The sequence below is a fragment of the Procambarus clarkii genome, chromosome 1 (assembly GCF_040958095.1).
Source record: "Procambarus clarkii isolate CNS0578487 chromosome 1, FALCON_Pclarkii_2.0, whole genome shotgun sequence".
NCBI lineage: Eukaryota > Metazoa > Arthropoda > Malacostraca > Decapoda > Cambaridae > Procambarus > Procambarus clarkii.
Window position 1 is genome coordinate 41,795,643 of NC_091150.1, and position 22,221 is coordinate 41,817,863.

The 22,221-nt window shown below is 47.0% G+C and overlaps 2 protein-coding genes across 2 annotated transcripts in view; both read left to right on the forward strand.

Annotated features, from left to right (window-relative positions):
• LOC123760283 (uncharacterized) overlaps positions 1 to 22,221 on the forward strand; it is a 149,492-nt gene that overhangs the window by 89,781 nt on the left and 37,490 nt on the right. The window lies entirely within an intron of this gene.
• On the forward strand, positions 13,998 to 14,492 carry LOC138363087 (RNA-binding protein 25-like). Its single transcript, XM_069322041.1, has one exon. The coding sequence runs from the start codon at positions 13,998 to 14,000 to the stop codon at positions 14,490 to 14,492; it is 495 nt and encodes a 164-aa protein (XP_069178142.1).

Sequence of the window (22,221 nt, forward strand, 5' to 3'; positions counted from 1 at the left end):
CCAGTTACTAATTTTTATATTCCTTTGAATTGTGCTGCCATCGGGCTGATGAGCAATAACAGCACTTCCTGCCCTCCCTGTAGTTGTATTGAGTGATCCGTCAGTGTATATGGTCTGTGCTATGTTGTTTTCAGTTTGTATATTGTGAATGTGTTCTATGGTGCTTAATTTAGCAGCAAGCTGAGCATGAGGGTTGTTTGTGATTAGTTTCTTGGTGTGGTATGCAGGGGTCAGGATGTCAAAAGGTACTATCTGCCAGGGTGGAAGGAAGTGCTGTACTCTTTCATCTGTATATACATCGTGCAGTCCCATCATTTTAATATGAGTGGCTGTTCTTTGAATCCATTTACACTCGCTGGTTCCATTTCGAATATGTTCTAACAGTGCAACTGACACAATGTTGTTTTTGTTATCACGCAGAAGCTTTAGTCCCATCATAAGATTGATTTCAAATATTCTATCTTGAATGCTAAGTTTATTGAATTATTTCTGCATATTAAGAAGCACCTTGTATGACATACATAGGTGTATGTACAGCCTGCTCTCGCACAAGACAGCACAAATATGACTTATTGCTTATAGTCACTATTTCACTTATAAATAAGTATATATGTGACATATTCAAAGCCATTTTTTTCAAGGCACTAACTTTTTCTTTCAGTTTTATTTAACAATAGAGATTTTATACAAAATTTGACAATATCCTGAGTTACTTTACAATTTATTTAATTTTTTTTAGTTTTGTTTTATTATTTTTATAAAACTGTAATATCAATATAGGTATAGGGTCAGTATTAATTGTAATATCTTAACATACTAAGAAGGTTAGGTTAGGTTGTGGTTTTCTATTCAGCTTCTCAAGGTAAACTCAAATATTCACAATAAATTAGTATGTCACATATGCACTTATTCATAAGCAAGATATTGACTATAAGCAAGTGCGAGAACGGGTTGATACGATACCGCTCCGGTGGCGGCCCAAACAAATGGGCAAAGTTTCTTTTGCCCTGATGCCCCTGTTCACCTAGCAGTAAATAGGTATCTGGGAGTTAGACAGCTGCCACGGGCTGCTTCCTGGGGGTATGTAACAAAAAGGAGGCCTGGTTGAGGACCGGGCCGCCCTCACCACACTAAGCCCCGAAGTAATCTCAAGATAACCCAAGATAATATAACTCACTACCACGTGGGACGATCCTGATAACATTACACTTCCATCTTCATAGTATGCAGTAAGTATGTATGAAGGATGTGTGGCGTATGTATGATTATGTATGGAGTATGTAGATCCAGCCATACCCATTTAAACACAAGACAAATTTAGAGAAGGTTCATAGGTATGCCACCAGACTAGTACCAGAGCTGAGAGGTATGAGCTGCGAGTAGTAGTAGTAGTAGTAGTAGTAGTAGCAGTAGGCATCCACCAGTCTCAGGAGACTATGGTGTTGCGCTCTGGTTGTCGGTCTGGAGTGGCCAGACTTAGGTTATCTGGTTGATAGGTTGATACAGGGGAGAAGCTGTCACCCATGCAGCAGGTCCCCCCCTCCCTCTCCACGGCGCCGAAAGTCTCCAATGGAAAGGCAAACGCCAATACGATTGGTTCCAGCGCCGTCGCAGGAACTGTCAGAACGAGGTTGAAGGCAACAACGAACTGCCCCGGGGAGCTTCCAGCTCCGGGGTTGACCTCGAAGTTGGTGAAAGAAGGCACAGAGACTCCAAGCCCGGAGACCGCCGTGGTCGGGGCCGGAGAAGCACCACCCTAGCAAGGGCAAGAACGACCCCAGCCTCCTGAAGCAGAGCCTGGGGGGCCACACGAGCCCCAGGAGGTGGACGTCCCGGTCCCGCACCTACGGGTTCCTGACAGAGATCATAATATGAGCTACGAGGAAAGGTTAGGGGAATTAAGCCTCTCGTCTCTGGAAGACAGAAGAGTAAGAGGAGACATGATTACCACATACAAAATTACCCACACCGCCCTCACCACCATATCTCAAGGCATGACACTGTTGATAAGCTTGCAAAGGCAGCCTGTAGAAAACCAGTGGTAGAAATTGATATGGGTGTTTCATTAGCAGTGACAAAGAGAATACATGAATATCTAATGAAAATCTTTCTGACCTAACAAATTCACAAAGACCTGAAAGTTGTAGCGTTAAACATTATGACAAATATCGTGAGGAGACATTCACATATGGAACTAATAGAGCAGGAACTTGGCAATGTGATGTTATAGTGGCCAGAATACGCCTGGGATATAGACGTATCTGGCAGCTTTCTCAAAACCCAAATGTCGAGTACACAATGTGTCAACTTTGTGAGAGAGAAAACATGCACTCTCTTGAACTATTGTAGCTATTGTATAGAATGTCCCATACTGACTGACTTTCGCCCTCCTGGGCTGAGGTATGTTGAACTCTGTAATTACTATGAGTACTGGAACACTTGATGATATATTGGACTTGTACCCAAGATTAACCATGTAATGTATCAATTATACAATGTATGTGATGCAACTATATAACCTGAGCTTGTGAAAGCACCTTAATCGCCTTCAGTGATTAAGTGCTTAATTGCACACTAGTTTCTCTATCAGCTATCTCACCCTGTCAGAGTAAAAGAGACAAATGTATGTATATATATATATATATATATATATATATATATATATATATATATATATATATATATATATATATATATATATATATATATATATATATAATATGTATATGTTCCTATGTGTGTGTATATATGTATGTGTATAAAGTATATGTGGAAGCTATTCAGAATTACATTTCACCTTTGTAAATGCACATTAATGACACTATGTAAAAGACACATCGAACACTTTATGTAGGGCATACGTAAATCTGCGTATCTATGTATTTACGTAAGTAGCTTAGCCTAGCATTTTAAAAGCACTACAATCACCGTCTGTGGTTGATTGTTCAATAAATCCCTGAACTATATGTTTAACCAATCTCTAACCCTGTCCATGGAGGATAGAAGCAAATGTATATATGCTGGTTAGCATTGTTAATGTCCGGCCACGTCTGTGGTAGAAAATAATAATAATAAAAAAAGAACTCCACTCAGGTCCAAAAACAAAAAAATACCGCCCACACCGCCCCACACCGCCCACACCGCCCACACCACCCCACACCACCCCACACCGCCCCACACCGCCCACACCGCCCACACCGCCCACACCACCCACACCACCCCACACCACCCCACACCGCCCCACACCGCCCACACCGCCCACACCACCCACACCACCCCACACCACCCCACACCACCCCACACCGCCCCACACCGCCCACACCGCCCACACCACCCACACCACCCCACACCACCCCACACCGCCCCACACCGCCCACACCGCCCCACACCGCCCACACCACCCCACACCGCCCCACACCGCCCACACCGCCCACACCACCCACACCACCCCACACCACCCCACACCGCCCCACACCGCCCACAGTTCGGTGTCGTGCTCTGTCGACGACACCAAAATCAGCAGAAAAATTGTGTGTCAATGTTAGACAGGAAAAGTGACACTCAAATATCAACTAGAATTTTTCAGTGGGACAGCTGACAACGGGAAAAAGTCCAAAGGTGACAAAACTTAGTTAAGTCTGGACAAAACGAGCTTAGACTTGAATATAGGCTGCATGAGACACGTCGCAGATCTCCAAGACCTGAGTATTAAATAATGTTTAATAATAAACCAAACCAAGTCCAATAATATAAAGTCCAATAAAGTCGAACATAAAATCAGGAAAATTCAAAGCCGAGAAACTTGTGCTTGAATAAAACCAACTTAAATGCTAGTAACGCAACTTAGTTAAATAATATTGGAGTCCATATACCTATGGCGCGCTGTAGCCCGGCTCCGCTGCTACTCTACGCCCCGGGTTCGTGCCTCTTCCGGCCGCTGACCAAATATGGCGGGCAGGGCGGGAGGAAGGGTTAGGGGGGGGGGGGGCAGCAGGCGGCGTCATAGGGAGGTTCAGACGCGCCCCGTTAGAGGTCGGGGAAGGTCGCCTCAGGTATACACCCCACACGCCCTCTCTCTCTCTCCCTATACCCCGCCTGCTGGGGCTTTGTCTCGTGCCCTGGGCCTTTTCCTCCGGTGTCCTGGGTATATCAAGCCCTATAGGCTTGATAGGTTTGTGTGCCTGAGACATGCCCTGCCCTGCCGCAGCCCTTGGCTGCGCGTGCCCCCGGGGCTCATCTGATATCTCAGGCTGGGTGTTCGTACACACACACACACACAGGGTCTGTTCTGTGCACGCCCTTGGGTCTGTCGTACTGTGCCCTGAGCACGTCCTGGGTCTGTCATACCATGCCCTGAGCACGCCCAGGGTCTGTCGTACCGTGCCCTGTGCATGCCCCTGGGTGTCTGTCGTAGCTGTGCCCTGAACACACCTTCGTCTGAGTGCCTGAGCAGCCTTACCCGCTTCATGGGATAGACTAGTGTTTATTAAATTGTAATACAGGGAATTCACAAACGACCCCATGTTTACGTTTTTAGCGAGAGAGAGAGAGAGAGAGAGAGAGAGAGAGAGAGAGAGAGAGAGAGAGAGAGAGAGAGAGAGAGAGAGAGAGAGAGAGAGAGAGAGAGAGAGAGACATGACAAAAAAAACATGAAGAACGTGGGCGGTGTGGTGGAATCCAGGAAGCATGCCGTGAAGATGAGAGAACACGCAAAGTTGTACACGAACTTTGTACTAGGGGGGCCTGGTAGCCTGGTGGATAGCGCGCAGGGCTCGTAATTCTGTGGCGCGGGTTCGATTCCCGCATCAGGCAGAAAGAAATGGGCAAAGTTTCTTTCCACCCTGAATGCGTCTGTTCACCTAGCAGTAAATAGGTACCTGGGAGTTAGTCAGCTATCATGGGCTGCTTCCTGGTGTGTGTGTGTGTGTGGTGTGTGGTGAAAAAAAAGTAGTAAACAGTTGATTGACAGTTAAGAGGCGGGCCGAAAGAGCAAAGCTCAACTCCCGCAAACACAACTAGGTGAGTACACACACACACACACACACACACAGAGCCACAGATGTGGCTCTTTCTAATAATATCTTCTAATATCTTTCTCTAATAGTTCTTTCTAATATAGACTTTATCTAATATAGTTCTTTCTATCTCTGTGGCAATGAGCCACAGAGATATTAGAAAGAACTTTTTTAGTGTCAGAGTGGTTGACAAATGGAATGCATTAGGGGGTGATGTGGTGGAGGCTGACTCCATACACAGTTTCAAATGTAGATATGACAGAGCCCGATAGGCTCAGGAATCTGTACACCTGTTGATTGACGGTTGAGAGGTGGGACCAAAGAGCCAGAGCTCAACCCCCGCAAACACAACTAGGTGAGTACACACACACACATTGTGAAGGGACGCTGGACTGGACTAAAAGTCTTGGGACATCACGCCCCTACACAGAGACAGGGAGTCGACCCGACCCAGTACTGTACAGGACGAGTGGGAGCCGCGCCGCCATGGTCGTGTACTGGCACCCTGTGTACAGGTCCTGGTGCCACAAGGCACCCTGCTGACTCACCATGCATCCCACCACAGTTCTCTAACTACTATTTACTGCTAGGTGAATAGGTGCATAAGGTAGAAGGAAACTTGCCCAACAATCTCTTATTCCCCCTCCCCCATAAACCTCCCCTTCAGCAGTAAAGCAGTCAGGTGTCACGGGCTGCTTCCTGGGGGTGGAGGCCTGGTCGAGGACCGGGCCGCGGGGACACTAAAAAGCCCCGAAATCATCTCAAGATAACCTCAAGATAACCCCCCCATCCCCCCTCCTCACAATAGCTACATGAATGAGTGTAGAAGACCCCTCTCATGAGACTCACTCTACCTCACGCCTCATCATGAACTCACACACCTGGGGATCAGTACCAACTTAACATTCACTCCTCAGTTTATTCAACATATATTTCTTATATATATATTCCCGTGTCAACACCGCTTTTGGTGCCATTTACATGCAAGTCAATATAACAGTTGGCTCGATCTCTCAGCCTTGAGCTCCTCTGCCGGCTCTCAGGAGCTAGAGGTGTACCGTTGTTAAACAATTTTTGTTTCTCCTCTCCTCTCTCTCTCTCTCTCTCTCTCTTTTCTCTTCTCCGTCAACCGGTTTGTTTTGTTCATCAGCTTTTATACCTGTTCTCATTTATTTGTGTTTTTTTCCTCCCACTATTTTTATTTTACCATTTTTGTCTTCTTCCAGACACTGAATTTGCCCTCCGTTGTTCATCGTTGACCTCCTTGCTTGCTTCAGTCGCTTCAAACTGTTTATTTCGTCGGCCGTATATATCCAGCCAAACACACACACCGAAACTACGACGTTGGCACAACGTTCAGACAAGTTTAAACACCTAACCAGTTTTAAGACCACCTAACCAGTTATAACAACCAATATAGCAAGTTGTAACAACGATCTAACACGTCATAAACACGTTAAGCCAAGATGTAACAACTTTATTACAAGTTGTAACAAGCAGAAAATAGAGACAGTTACGATTTGTGTTTCCAGGGAATTATAGCTTCAGTCCCTCGACTTAAGAATGGTCCAGGACGGACCGAAACGTCGTCGTCCCTTCACCTTCTAGTGTGCGGTGAGGGTTATACGTGGACCTATCGGTGACTTTTGGGCAATGTTTACAATATACATTTTACTCTAATAATATAATGGGACCGTCATCTCTCCCGCCCCCCCTCCTTTCCAGTGACATTATTTGTGAGTTTATCTCCGGTATTGAAGGCGAGATCCAGCCAGCCTGTTGGATTGGTCGGGACAGGGACGACTTTGATTCTTGCAGGTCGGCGTTCGATCCTCGTGAGTCAAAGTGGTTGGGGACTATTCCTTTACCCCCCTTCCTCCCCACTCGCCCCACTCGTCCTGATATTCCAGTTCCTTGTCTTCATATTCCAGCTCTTTGTCCTCATATTCCAGCTCCTTGTCCTCAAATCCCAGATCCTTGTCCTCAAATCCTAGCTTCTTGTCCTCATATCCCAGCTCCTTGTCCTCATATCCCAGCTCCTTGTCCTCATATCCCAGCTCTTTGTCCTCATATCCTAGCCCCTTGTCCTCATCCCAGCTCCTTGTCCTCATATCCCAGCTCCTTGGCCTCATATCCCAGAGACCGTTGTGTTGCGTCTAGTACTAGTGTTGCAGAGACCGCCGTGTTGCCTCATATCCCAGCTCCTTGGCCTCATATCCCAGCTCCTTGTTCTCATATCCCAGTGTTACTGGTGATCTCAGTCACGCCTCTTTAAAGGTCCAGCTAATGTTTTCTGGCTTGGCTATAATTACTCGTCTTTGTTATATTTGGAAGCCGAGAGAGCTACGATTTTTGTGTTGAACACGCCAAGCTAATTAAAGGCCCTGTTCTATCGGGGAGTTATTTATTGTTCTTTGTTCTGCCTCGGAGCTCACAACACCCGGCCGGGGGGAGTTATATAATTCACGTACTGCAATATTTTTTGTGTCTTGCCCCCCCACACTCCCTCTTGATCTAAAGCGTGCTTGCCTGTCGCCTGCTGAATAATTTTAAATGGTGAGGGGTTGTAAAACGGTCGCCAGAGGACGTTCGTCGTCTCGGCCTCAAGTCCCGAGGTGACGGGTTGTAAAACAGTCGTCAGAGGACGTTCGTTGTCTCGGCCTCACATCCCGAGGTGACGGGTTGTAAAACAGTCGTCAGAGGACGTTCGTTGTCTCGGCCTCACATCCCGAGGTGACGGGTTGTAAAACGGTCGCCAGAGGACGTTCGTTGTCTCGGCCTCACATCCCGAGGTGACGGGTTGTAAAACAGTCGCCAGAGGACGTTCGTTGTCTCGGCCTCACATCCCGAGGTGACGGGTTGTAAAACGGTCGCCAGAGGACGTTCGTTGTCTCGGCCTCACATCCCGAGGTGACGGGTTGTAAAACGGTCGCCAGAGGACGTTCGCCGTCTCGGCCACAAGTCCCGAGGTGACGGGTTGTAAAACAGTCGTCAGAGGACGTTCGTCGTCTCGGTTTCACATCCCGAGGTGACGGGTTGTAAAACGGTCGCCAGAGGACGTTCGTCGTCTCGGCCTCAAGTCCCGAGGTGACGGGTTGTAAAACAGTCGTCAGAGAACGTTCGCCGTCTCGGTCTCAAGTCATATATTGCCGCTTCATAACTCTACTATTTTGAGACAATTATATCAATTTTGTTTGATTATACATTGATTTTTTTTTGTTGCATTAGTGGTGCGTGTGCACTTACTGATATGTGATTGCAGAGAAAGCTTCAGCTCTTGGTCCTCGCGTTTCAGTTACTGGTCGTCTATTGTAATTTCTCCCTGCTCCTCTTGTTCTGATGCGAGGTCTTGAAGCCATAAATAGTTGAGATTTGCCTCAACTAATGTACCTCATTTAACTTGCTAACTACCTCCTACGCTGAAAACCTTCGTTCATTCATCCCGATGGATCGTCCGAGGTCTTCTCGTCATGGTTGGGTTTAAACCTTGTACTTCTGTTCACTTTGTCAGTGCCTCAAAGAATTTTTTATGTCGTAAAGAAGTCTCCTCTTACTCCTTCTTTTTCTCCAGCGTGATGAGGTGCATAGTTCCCTCAGCCTTTCCTCGTGGTGAGGTCATCTTAGTTCAGACTTCAAGCAAACGATTATACTTGAATTTTGTGTTTTCTCAGATGGAAGATCCACACTGCGCTGCACAGTCTAGTACTGGTCTGACATACGTAGTGTGTGTAGAGCGTCAAGTGCTCACAGGAACACAGAAACATTCAGATATTTAAGCTAGTATTTACCCGAGAATATTCGCCCATAGGGGCTTAATATTACCGAAATGGGGAAAATGAGGTGAGAGTGAGAGACAATGAGGTGAGAGTGAGAGAAAATGAGGTGAGAGTGAGAGAAAATGAGGTGAGAGTGAGAGAAAATGAGGTGAGAGTGAGAGAAAATGAGGTGAGAGTGAGAGAAAATGAGGTGAGGGTGAGAGAAAATGAGATGAGAGTGAGAGAAAATGAGGTGAGGGTGAGAGAAAATGAGATGAGAGTGAAAGAAAATGAGGTGAGGGGTGAGAGACGTGAGGAAGATATTTTAAAAGATACAACAAATGTCCGAAGAAAGAATCCAAGCCTTCCCTCCATTCCACCCATCACCCAACCCCACCCCCATCACCCCCATCACCCCCATCACCCCAAACCGTACCCTCTCCCTCCCTTCTCCACACCCCAGCATACACCCCGTCACCCACGTATGCACAATAAGGGTGTATATATACACAATATACACAAGGTGTAAACACTAAGGGGGGGAATAAATTGTTTTTGAATGAACTGAAGAAGGTGGCCGATGATTGGCTGGGAACAGCCAGCCAATCAGAACCTCTGATGTCACAAGTCCAGCTGACCAAACCCAACTTTTCTCCTGATATTTCTCGCTTATATATATATATATATATATATATATATATATATATATATATATATATATATATATATATATATATATATATATATATATATATATATATATATGAGGTTAGTGTGATTTCTCTGTGTGATTGATACATGTACAATCATTTACACGAGTCTACAGCATATTTCCCCTTTAGCGTGTGCTGTGCATCATAGGTGTGTCCTGAGCATCATGGGTATGTGCTGTGCATCATGGGTATGTGCTGTGCATCATGGGTATGTGCTGTGCATCATGGGTATGTGCTGTGCACCATGGGTATGTGCTGTGCACCATGAGGGTATGTGCTGTGTACCATGGGTATGTGCTGTGCACCATGAGGGTATGTGCTGTGCACCATGAGGGTATGTGCTGTGTACCATGGGTATGCACTGTGCACCATGAGGGTATGTGCTGTGCACCATGAGGGTATGTACTGTGTACCATGGGTATGCACTGTGCACCATGAGGGTATGTGCTGTGCACCATGAGGGTATGTGCTGTGCACCATGAGGGTATGTGCTGTGCACCATGAGGGTATGTGCTGTGCACCATGGGTATGTGCTGTGCACCATGGGTATGTGCTGTGCACCATGAGGGTATGTGCTGTGCACCATGAGGGTATGTGCTGTGCACCATGAGGGTATGTGCTGTGTACCATGGGTATGTGCAGTGCACCATGAGGGTATGTGCTGTGCACCATGAGGGTATGTGCTATGTACCATGGGTATGTGCAGTGCACCATGAGGGTATGTGCTGTGCACCATGAGGGTATGTGCTGTGCACCATGAGGGTATGTGCTGTGTACCATGGGTATGTGCTGTGCACCATGGGTATGTGCAGTGCACCATGAGGGGGGGGGAGGGTAAGAATTACACAGACAAAAGGTGCGAATAGTGGAGATATTTGCCCGCGGTTGGTGTTCAACTTGTTCTTTGACAAGTTCTCAGCCTGTTCTTCCAGCGCCATTTTTTTTATACGTACAGGCTGGTGGTGCAAGACTCGTGTTCTCCTCGTGTTCACACAGTGTTCACTGTGCTTAGAATACCCTTATATGATGTTCATACAGATATATATATAATAGTGAGAGAATTTTCCCTCTTTCTCTCTCTTGCTTTCTCTCCTATCTCTTTCTTTCTCTCTTCCTCTCTCACCCATGTCTCCCTCACTTCTCTATTCCCCCCTCCTTCTCCTCCTCTTTCTCTCTCTCTCTCTCTCTCTCTCTCTCTCTCTCTCTCTCTCTCTCTCTCTCTCTCTCTCTCTCTTGGTACATCAAGTTGACCTCCAGCGGTTGAGAACATTATCCAACCTGCCATCTTGTTTACACAAAGTGCCAGGGCAGATGAGGTTGACCCGTGTGTGTGTGCGGGAAGGGGAAGGGGAAAGGGAAGGGGAAAGGAGGGGAGAGGGAGAAGGGAGGTAAATGTTAGAATGAGGTGATGTGAAGGTTTGTGTGAGGTTCTACAACCTCCTGAGCCAAGTCTTTGACAGTTTGACAACTGATACAGTCATCGAATTGGGCCCAGGAGGCTTTTTTTTTTTATCTTTGCTTCGCTGTGGTCGAGAGCTATTAAGCTGTAATTTAGTGTCAGACAGCATCATCCACACTTTATATATATATATATATATATATATATATATATATATATATATATATATATATATATATATATATATATATATATATATATATATATATATATATATATGTCGTACCTAATAGCCAGAACGCACTTCTCAGCCTACTATGCAAGGCCCGATTTGCCTAGTAAGCCAAGTTTTCATGAATTAATTGTTTTTCGTCTACCTAACCTAACCTAACCTAACTTTTTCGGCTACCTAACCTAACCTTACCTATAAAGATAGGTTAGGTTAGGTTAGGTAGGGTTGGTTAGGTTCGGTCATATATCTACGTTAATTTTAACTCCAATAAAAAAAATTGACCTCATACATAATGAAATGGGCAGCTTTATCATTTCATGAGAAAAAAATTAGAAAAAATATATTAATTCAGGAAAACTTGGCTTATTAGGCAAATCGGGCCTTGCATAGTAGGCTGAGAAGTGCGTTCTGGCTACTAGGTACGACATATATATATATATATATATATATATATATATATATATATATATCTACCTCGACTCACGACGAGTCAGTGTGATACTGGAAACGGTACCACCAATAACGCAATTTTTATGGGGTGGGGTGTGGGGTGGGGTGTGGGGGGGGGGGAGGAAACAAGTTCCACTAACAACCTGTAAATTACTGGAGCGGGGACACAGGTTAATGGCTACACCTGTTTTATAACACCTTTGAATTGTTAATATCCATTGATTAATTTTTTACGAATATGTCTTGTTTGGAATAGACTTTGTAATCCATAAACTTCCCGTTGAGTTCATTTTCATGAGCATCAGGTGGTTTTCCCCTCACATCTGTCATCAAGTAGGCATTGTCTCGACCGGCAAGGGAGCCGGTCGGCCGAGTGGACAGCACGCTGGTCTTGTGATCCTGTGGTCCTGGGTTCGATCCCAGGCGCCGGCGAGAAACAATGGGCAGAGTTTCTTTCACCCAATGCCCGTTACCTAGCAGTAAAATAGGTACCTGGGTGTTAGTCAGCTGTCACGGGCTGCTTCTTGGGGGTGGAGGCCTGGTCGAGGACCGGGCCGCGGGGACACTGAAAGCCCCGAAATCATCTCAAGATAACCTCAAGATTGTCTCCTGAAGCACCTGAGTCACCTGCGTTAATTACTCTTGATTCTCCAGTATATTCTGTACATATAGTCAATGATACACCCAGGTGTATCGACTTGAGAATGGTCCAGGACGGACCGAAACGTCGTCGTCGTCCCTTCACTTTCTAGTGTGTGGTCTGGTCAACATACTTCAGCCACGTTATTGTGACTCCTCGTCTGCACCCCAGTGTAATTACCAATATCATTTCTCAAGCAATATTTCAATACCTTTTCTTACTTTTTAACTTTTACTTTTCATAATTACTTTTCCAAAATAATTATCAAGAGAGTCGACGTTATTAAGTCACTTGCATCTGCTCCCTTTGACTTCCCTGCACAAGTCACCGACAGGTAATTAACTGGAGTAATTATTTAAAAGAATTCTAAACCCCTAAATAGGAAGGAGATGTATACATGAAGGTGATGGCAGCGAAAGTTCTCAGCTTTAAGGTCAAGCAGCTCTTGGTATCACGAGCGGTAATTAAAGTGTCCCCACCTAGAGGGAGCCGGTCGGCCGAGCGGACAGCACGCTGGACTTGTGATCCAGTGATCCCGGGTTCGATCCCTGGCGCCGGCGAGAAACAATGGGCAGAGTTTCTTTCACCCTATGCCCCTGTTACCTAGCAGTAAATAGGTACCTGGGTGTTAGTCAGCTGTCACAGGCTGCTTCCTGGGGGTGGAGGCCTGGTCGAGGACCGGGCCGCGGGGACACTAAAAAGCCCCGAAATCATCTCAAGATAACCACCTCAAGATAACCTATACCGAAGGTGGCAGAGCAGAGTGCTACGGTACGCACGCACAAGTCGAGACGGTAGATCGTTAGTGGTGGTGTGCCTACCACGTTAATATTGGTGGCTTAGCGGACTACCCATGTTATATCAATGGTGGCAGCGGTGGGTTTCGTTATACAGTGTTCGCTAATTGTGCTTCTGGCACCCTTACCTTCACTTCTGTACGCACCTATTTGTGCTAGCGGGGGTTGAGCTTTGGCTCTTTGGTCCCGCCTCTGTGAGGGGGCCGGGGTGTTCTGGTGTGTATTTGATCTTGGAATTATCTACCTTCACTGTACATAATTGCACTGTTCACTGTATATACTCTGTATACTGTACATAAATACATTGTTCACTGAGGGGGGGGGGGGGAGTAGTGTTGCGGGTGAGAATGGGGGAGAGGGGAGTGTAGATGATGAGGGGGGGATGGATAGAGAGGGGGGGTGTGGAATAGGGGGAGGGGAGTGTGGAATGGGGGGGGGAGGGTCGCCACTTGTGGTCACTGTACTCAGTGATGCAGCGAATTTCTTTCAGTGTTATGCCTTCGAGGTGAAAGAGGGGGGGGGGAGGAGGTTGACTGGGGAAGGGGAGGGGGGGGAGGTTGACTGGGGAAGGGGGGGGGGAGAGAAGGAGGGAGATAGAGGAAGAACGCGACAGAGGCCCAGAAAATGCCCCTAAGAGAGACACAGAGAGCTCTCAAAAGAGAAGAGAGGGGCTCAGAAAAGGCTCGAGGGAGATGAGAGGTGGGCAAAGAACGCCTCAGACCTGAGAGGCGCCAAAAGAACCCTCCAGAGATAGGAGACGTCCAGGGAACTCCCCAGAGATATAATAAACGCAAAGAGAACGCTCGAGGGAGCTGGGAGGCGACGAGAGAACGCTCCTAGGATATGAGGGGGGCAGAGAACACTTCAGGGATATCAACGGTGCCCTGAGAACGCACCAGAGAGATTGGAGGAACCAGGAGAACGCTCCAGCAAGATGAAAGGGGCCCAGCGAACGCTATAAGGGGTTGTGGGACACCCAGAGAACGCTCCAGAGATATGAGAGCACCTAGAAAACGCTACAGAGATATGAGAGCACCCAGAGAACGCTCCAGAGATATGAGAGCACCCAGAGAACGCTTCAGAGATATGAGAGCACCCAGAGAACGCTCCAGAGATATGAGAGCACCCAGAGAACACTCCAGAGAGATGAGAGCACCCAGAGAACGCTCCAGAGAGATGACAGCACCCAGAGAACGCTCCAGAGATATGAGAGCACCCAGAGAACGCTCCAGAGATATGAGAGCACCCAGAGAACGCTCCAGAGATATGAGAGCACCCAGAGAACGCTCCAGAGATATGAGAGCACCCAGAGAACGCTCTAGAGATAAAAGAGCACCCAAAGAACGCTTCAGAGGCCAGAGTAGTGACCAGAGAACGCTCCAGAGATATGAGAGCATCCAGAGAACGCTCCAGAGATATGAGAGCACCCAGAGAACGCTCCAGAGATATAAGAGCACCCAGAGAACGCTCCAGAGATATGAGAGCACCTAGAGAACGCTTCAGAGGGCAGAGTAGTGACCAGAGAACGCTTCAGAGATACGAGAGCACCCAGAGAACGCTTCAGAGATACGAGAGCACCCAGAGAACGCTCCAACGAGACGAGAGACAACCACATAAGGATGTAAACAACACAACAATAATATTTGATCACATGAAATTACCATTAATACCAAAGACCAAAAAAGTGAACGAGTGAACAGTGTATTTGTTATGTATGAACAACGAAGGAGGAGGAGGAGGAGGAGGAGGAGGCTGGTGAGAAAGGGAGGAGGAGGAGGATGAGGCTGGTGAGAAAGGGAGGAGGAGGAGGAGGAGGAGGCTGGTGAGAAAGGGAGGAGGAGGAGGATGAGGCTGGTGAGAAAAGGAGGAGGAGGAGGAGGAGGAGGAGGAGGAGGAGGAGGAGGAGGATTATAAAACCACTAATACAAATACAAATATTAAGAGAGACAAAGATTGGCACAAACAGTGAAAAGAAAACCAGAAAGAGAGAGAAAGAAGGAGGTAAGAAAACACTGTCAAGATAAGTTAATCGAGGAGAGTGTTGTGGGGGGGAGGGAGGGAGGGAGGGAGGGAGAAAAGTAGGGAGAGAGATGGAGGGGGAGAGAGCGAGAGAGGGAGGGAGATTGGGGGAGGGAGGGAGGAAGGGAGGGTGCTTGGGAAGAACAAAGAATTGGCTTCGCGTTATCTAGGTGTTAACAGTGACTTTGCGCACCCAAACATAAACATTAAACATAAGCACGCACGCACGCACGCACGCACGCACACACACACACACACACACACACACACACACACACACACACACACACACACACACACACACACACACAAGACCAATCCTGGAGTATGCGGCCCCAGCATGGAGCCCGTACCTTGTCAAGCACAAGACGAAGCTGGAAAAAGTCCAAAGGTATGCCACTAGACTAGTCCCAGAACTAAGAGGCATGAGTTACGAGGAAAGGCTGCGGGAAATGCACCTTACGACACTGGAAGACAGAAGAGTAAGGGGAGACATGATCACAACCTACAAAATCCTCAGAGGAATCGACCGGGTAAACAAGGATAAACTATTCAACACTGGTGGGACGCGAACAAGGGGACACAGGTGGAAACTGAGTACTCACATGAGCCACAGAGACGTTAGAAGGAACTTTTTTAGTGTCAGAGTAGTTAACGGATGGAATGCATTAGGCAGTGATGTGGTGGAGGCTGACTCCATACACAGTTTTAAATGTAGATATGATAGAGCCCAGTAGGCTCAGGAATCTGTACACCAGTTGATTGACAGTTGAGAGGCGGGACCAAAGAGCCAAAGCTCAACCCCCGCAAGCACAAATAGGTGAGTACACACAGGGAACGGCGGGACCAAAGAGTCAGAGCTCAACCTCCGCAAGCACAAGTGGGTAAGTACAACTAGGTGGATACATACACACTCACGCACGTACACATGCGAGGCTTGTAAACAAACCCCTTCAAACAGCGGCAAGAAGTCAGAGTTTGTCATTGTAGCCGCCGGAGGCCGCTTGTTTATTGTGCACCCCATACTCATCCTGTGAGCGGTAGCGCAAAAAGGATTATACAGGGCACAAAAGGCTTTTATCAGACCTCAATGGAGATTATTACATTAATAATTACATATATTATTATATTAGCTAGTTACAGCGAATGTTCTATTTTCAATAGATATGTATTTACAGTGAATCATTATTCATTTATAGTAGGCCTTATCGCTAATGCATAATTGTTTGAGCAATGGAGATATTACAGTCATAGTGGGAGCTGCTGTTTGTTATTATTAGTCTACACAATACACTAGTTTCTTAATCCCTGAGGTCGTTTATCTACTGGAAGCGAAATATGGATACAGTGCAAGGATTTCAGGTATTTTATCCTGAGTAATACTATCTGAGTAATACTATCGAGGGATACCAGGAGGGTCTGAGGCATTAGTCCAGAAAAAAATACCCAACCTCTAGTCACATACGTGGATGACGTGACCATGGGAGATAGTCCTGTACATCTGTGTTAACACGTGATGACGTGACCATGGGAGATAGTCCTGTACATCTGTGTTAACACGTGATGACGTGACCATGGGGGATAGTCCTGTACAACTGTGTTAACACGTGATGACGTGACCATGGGAGATAGTCCTGTACAACTGTGTTAACACGTGATGACGTGACCATGGGAGATAGTCCTGTACAACTGTGTTAACACGTGATGACGTGACCATGGGAGATAGTCCTGTACAACTGTGTTAACACGTGATGACGTGACCATGGGGGATAGTCCTGTACATCTGTGTTAACACGTGATAAGAGACGAGGCAGATGCAGTCCATAGAGTTGCAGAGTTGGTCTGAGAACTGGCTCATTGAATACAATACCAGCAAGAGCAAGGTAATTACAATAATGAGAGAGAAGATGAGAGCAGCCGGACAGTAAACGATGGAGCGTAACTACCTTCCTGTAACAACTGAAGAGGAACACTCAATATAGCATCACTACTTACTACAAAGGTCAGGTAATTATCAGGAGAAAGCGCTCTAAAGTCATTATGACCGTGTATCATGTGTGTGTGTGTGTGTGTGTGTGTGTGTGTGTGTGTGTGTGTGTGTGTGTGTGTGTGTGTGTGTGTGTATGTGTGTGTGTGTGTGTGTGTGTGTGTATGTGTGTGTGTGTGTGTGTGTGTGTATGTGTGTGTGTGTGTGTGTGTGTGTGTGTGTGTGTGTGTGTGTGTGTGTGTGTGTGTGTGTGTGTGTGTGTGTGTGTGTGTGTGTGTGAGAGGATCAGTAATGTGGCGGAGCTTCACTGTGGCCCGGGGCACCACATCACAGGTAAACATCGCGGTATTTATATCCATTACACGCCGTGAGAGGGGGCCTAATGCTGCCCTGACTGTGATGGCTTTGTGTACAGTCCGTCTGTACCTGTCTAATTGTACCTGTCTAATTGTACCTGTCTAATTGTACCTGTCTAGTTGTACCTGTTGGACCGACCATCTGCTTTTGGGGCCTTTTCAATTATTGATCATCTAATGACATGCTTCTCAAGTCTCTGGATTTCCTTCATATCTTCTACGTTTAATTCTTTGAGTTGGTGAGGGGGTCGTAATGGCCTGCTAATCTGCCTCATTCCCACGTGGCCTTCATGGAGGTGTAGAGCGCTCTCAAGGCCGATCACTGGACGCTATTGGGAGCTATTCGCCAGCTTAACATATGCCTCTTCTGCATATTCTTGGGAGCATTCTGCTTTTGGAGACTGGCTTGGTGGTACGTCTACTCTCAATTTTTGTTTTTCTTCAGATTTCAGACTCTGCCTTGGCCCTCATGTTCTTCTGTTCTTGCTGTCTGCTCGCTTTCTCCTCCACTCTGATTACCTTGCATTTACTGGGGTTCACGTTGAGCAGCCATCTTTCGGACCAGAGAATATAGTTTAGAGAAGTCAAGTTCCCTTGTTGTAATTCTTTTTTTTTTAAGAATTATTGCAAGTTTTACATCTTGTATAGCTAGTTGTTAAGACAATATTAATTTACAACTTTAAAAGTTCGGATTCTGGTGGTGGTGGTGGTGGTGATGGTGGTGGTGGTGGTGGTGGTGGTGGTGGTGGTGGTGGTGGTGGTGGTGGTGGTGATGATGGTGGTGGTGGTGGTGGTGGTGGTGGTGGTGGTGGTGGTGGTGGTGGTGATGATGGTGGTGGTGGCTACGGGCGAGTGATCACATCTGTAGGGTGGTTGGTGGGTGGGGGGGGGGGGGAATTAAGACATTTACCTAGTAATTTCAACTCACACCTTCCTCTCCCCCCCCTCTCTCTCTCTCTCTCTCTCTCTCTCTCTCTCTCTCTCTCTCTCTCTCTCTCTCTCTCTCTCTCTCTCTCTCTCTCTCTCTCTCTCTCTCCCTCTCTCTCCCTCTCTCTCCCTCTCTCTCTCTCTCTCTCTCTCTCTCTCTCTCTCTCTCTCTCTCTCTCTCTCTCCTTGTCTCTGGTGTTTTGGTTTCTCTTAAAGTCTCACAATATTTCTCGGGTTTTTTAGTCTTTGTTCATCACCACCCCGCTTCACCGTCCCGCTTCCCGTCCCGCTTCCCGTCCCGCTTCACGTCCCGCTTCCCGTCCCGCTTCACGTCCAGCTTCCCGTCCCGCTTCCCGTCCCACTTCCCGTCCCGCTTCCCGTCCCACTTCCCGTCCCGCTTCTCATTTACGGTTTCCTCTTTGTTTTTCTTATTTTCACGTCTCCTCTTCTTCTGTCCTAATTTGTCTTGTTGTCTTCAGTTCCTCTTTCTGCTACCCCCCTCCCCCCCCTACCGTGCTCTTCCTGTAGCTTATCCTGCTGCCTCTGCTACACCTGCTGCCTCTGCTACACCTGCTACACCTGCTGCATCTGCTGCACCTGCTACACCTGCTACACCTGCACCTGCTACACCTGCTACACCTGCTGGCGTGGTTCACTCACCTCTGGCTGACTGGCGGCCTTCACCTTGGCTCTTGGTGAGGCGGCACCACTGTGTAAACAATGCAAGATGTGGCACCACTGGATTACCTGTGTCCACTTGTGTTCACCCCTCCCCCCCCTGTCTATCCCATCCCCCTGTCTTCCCCCCTCTCCCTGTCTGTCCCCTCCCCCTGTCTATCCCCTCCTCCCTGTCTATCCCATCCCCCTGTCTTCCCCCCTCTCCCTGTCTGTCCCCTCCCCCTGTCTATCCCATCCCCCCTGTCTTCCCCCTCTCTCCCCTCCCCCCTCCCCCTGTCTCCCCCCCCCCCTCCTTTCTTCCCCACTCCCATCTTCGACTGGTGAAGTTCTCGCCTGGGCAGCAGAAAATAACATGACGTTTAACAGTGATAAATTACATGTACTCAGGTACGGTAAATATGAAGACCTTAAACATAAAATGAACAAATCCACAAGGGCCGTGACGAGGATTCGAACCTACGTCCGAGAGCATCCCAGACGCTGACTTAATCGACTGAGCTACGATAGGGTATAGGAATTGCAACCAGAAATTCTACTGAATTTACTTGGATCCTCCAGCCTCTCCGAGACACAAACCAGGATTTTACACAATTTCCCCATGCACTCAAGCTATGTCAATAGGCCGTTCTTCCTCTTCGCCCTTACTTCATTACACACAGAAATCACAATAGCGTGATGTATCAAATGAATAAATCCACAAGGGCCGTGACGAAAATTCGAATACGGCCTATAAGTTCCTTTCTCATGTTACCAATTCTGACAGTTCTAGGACAACCCAGAATATTCTGTACTACATCTAGGCCTTGTAATTGTTTAGGAGAAAAATTAAGAAGATGCAAGGCATAATAATCAACAACAGATCGTATAAAGGCAATATAAAAACTACGAGCATATTTTATGTTAATGCCAAATCCGTTGCCCACAAGAGTTTTGAGAGGTTTAAGACGCTCAACTAGTTTTTTGCGCAGGTTGCTGGTGAGATTTGTATCATTAACCTCAACTCCAAGATATTTATAAGACTCACAAGTCTCCACGGGCACTCCATTAATAGCATAGTTAACATGAAGAGAATGGGGAATAAGAACCCTTGTTTTATCAACAGAGATTATGAGGCCACATGAGAACATATACGGCATACATAGACGCGATAAAGCACCTAAATTATTGGGATCGTCTCAAAGCTCTCCAAATGTATTCACTAGAAAGGAGAAGAGAGAGATACCAAGTAATATACACGTAATTATACGTAATTATATAGTAGTAATTATATATAATATAATGTCTTCCCCTTCCTCCTGTCTAGACAGCTTAGACAGCAAAAACTCTGTCCACCGTTCCGTTTAAACACCGCCAATTATTCCTGAACCGATATTCAAGAAATTTTAATTTAGCGAAGCGTCCATGTTATCAAGCAGTGTTATCAAATGTTATCGGCGCCGCAATTTTTTTTCCCCAGTTGTCACAGCCGCGTCCAGCGACCGGGATCATCTTCCGTGCTTTTATAAACGTTCTTCTAGCTTGTGTGTCACGTCGCTGTTCATCCTGTAGAATGGATTAGGGTGTTCTGAGCCATTGCGTTGCTAATGTGTTTTTCGCAGGTGTGTTGGTGAGGGGGGGGGGATTTTTGGAGAGGTGACGTGGGAGCGATTGTGTGTGAGAGAAGCCGCTTCACAGAGTCGGGTGTGTGAGAGAACCCGCTTCACAGTGTCGGGTGTGTGATAGAACCCGCTTCACAGAGTCGGGTGTGTGAGAGAACCCGCTTCACAGTGTCGGGTGTGTGATAGAACCCGCTTCAGAGTCGGGTGTGTGAGAACCCGCTTCACAGTGTCGGGTGTGTGAGAGAACCCGCTTCACAGTGTCGGGTGTGTGATAGAACCCGCTTCAGAGTCGGGTGTGTGAGAACCCGCTTCACAGGGGGGCAGGTGTTGTGAGAGTCAATATTTTGGCTACTTTATTTTTTCTTTCAAGAACACGCCGACAGTTGTTTACACAGGTCGAGGGAATGCAGGTGCTGCAGCTGTGTACACCTGTGTTAGCCTGTGCTCACCTGTGTTCACCTGTGTCCACCTGTGGTGCTGGTCGACGCGCCCATTTAGGAGCAGTCAGCATTAAGCAACGAGGGAGGCACTGGATGCAAATTTAGTCGTCCTGTCTTTGCTAGAAACGTGGCGTCTTAAGATGGGGGTTCAAGAAAAAGCAGAGGCCTCGCATGCGTCGAATACTTCAGCAACTGAGGCACCAACGGGTTGGTTTAGTCTGTCTTAACACAAGAGTGACCAGCTTCGCTCCTACCAAGAACCTACACCATCTGTGGCTCAGGATATTGTCGTGTATACGGCACCCCAGCCGCGGCCTCCTCCCTCTGTGGCTCCGGATATTGTCGTGTATACGGCACCCCAGCCGCGGCCTCCTCCCTCTGTGGCTCCGGATAGTTTTTTTTCTGTCAAGATTTTGGTTGATCTACCATGAACAAACTATACCACCTAGAATTTTTATATTATTTTTCATAAATACAAATAGTGTTTTATTAAAAATGCACAAGGGAGGTAACCACCAAGAAAATGTCCCAGTGGAAGGTTCATATTCTTCAACATATCCGCTGTTTATTTGAAAACAGTTCACATGCTTTGTTGAAGGTTCCATCAGCATTTTCCTATACAATCTTCATGCCAGTCTCTCCTTTGCCCCTCCCGGTCCCTTTGTGTGGTGAGAGACATATCCAACACTTGGATTTGTTTGGTGGACGGATGAAGTGCTACAGAAAACACACCCAAGATATTTTCAAATGGGTTCTGATGCTATGCAAATATGATATGGTCTGGGTGGATGTTGGCATTTTGGGATGGGGGAAGTTAAACAAAGTCGAAGAGAAACAGGCCAGGGCATCCAACGATGGCACATTGTTAGAGACTGACGCAGACACATAGTGACAAAAACCGACAGAATGGAGAGATGGTCCTTCGTTACTGTGCGGATGAATGAACACATTGGATAATTAATAATTACCCAATTATTAATTACATTATTATAATAATAATATAATTAATTGATAATTATTACTCTTCCTTCCGCTGGGTCGTGAAGGAAGCCGGTTTCGGGTGACGGGGGGGGGGGGGGGGTTGTGACGATCTCTGTCAGGAACCCGTAGGTGCGGGACCGGGCCGTCCACCTCCTGGGGCTCGTGCGGCCCCCCAGGCTCTGCTTCAGGAGGCTGGGGTCGTTCTTGCCCTTGCTGGGGTGGTTCTTCTCCGGC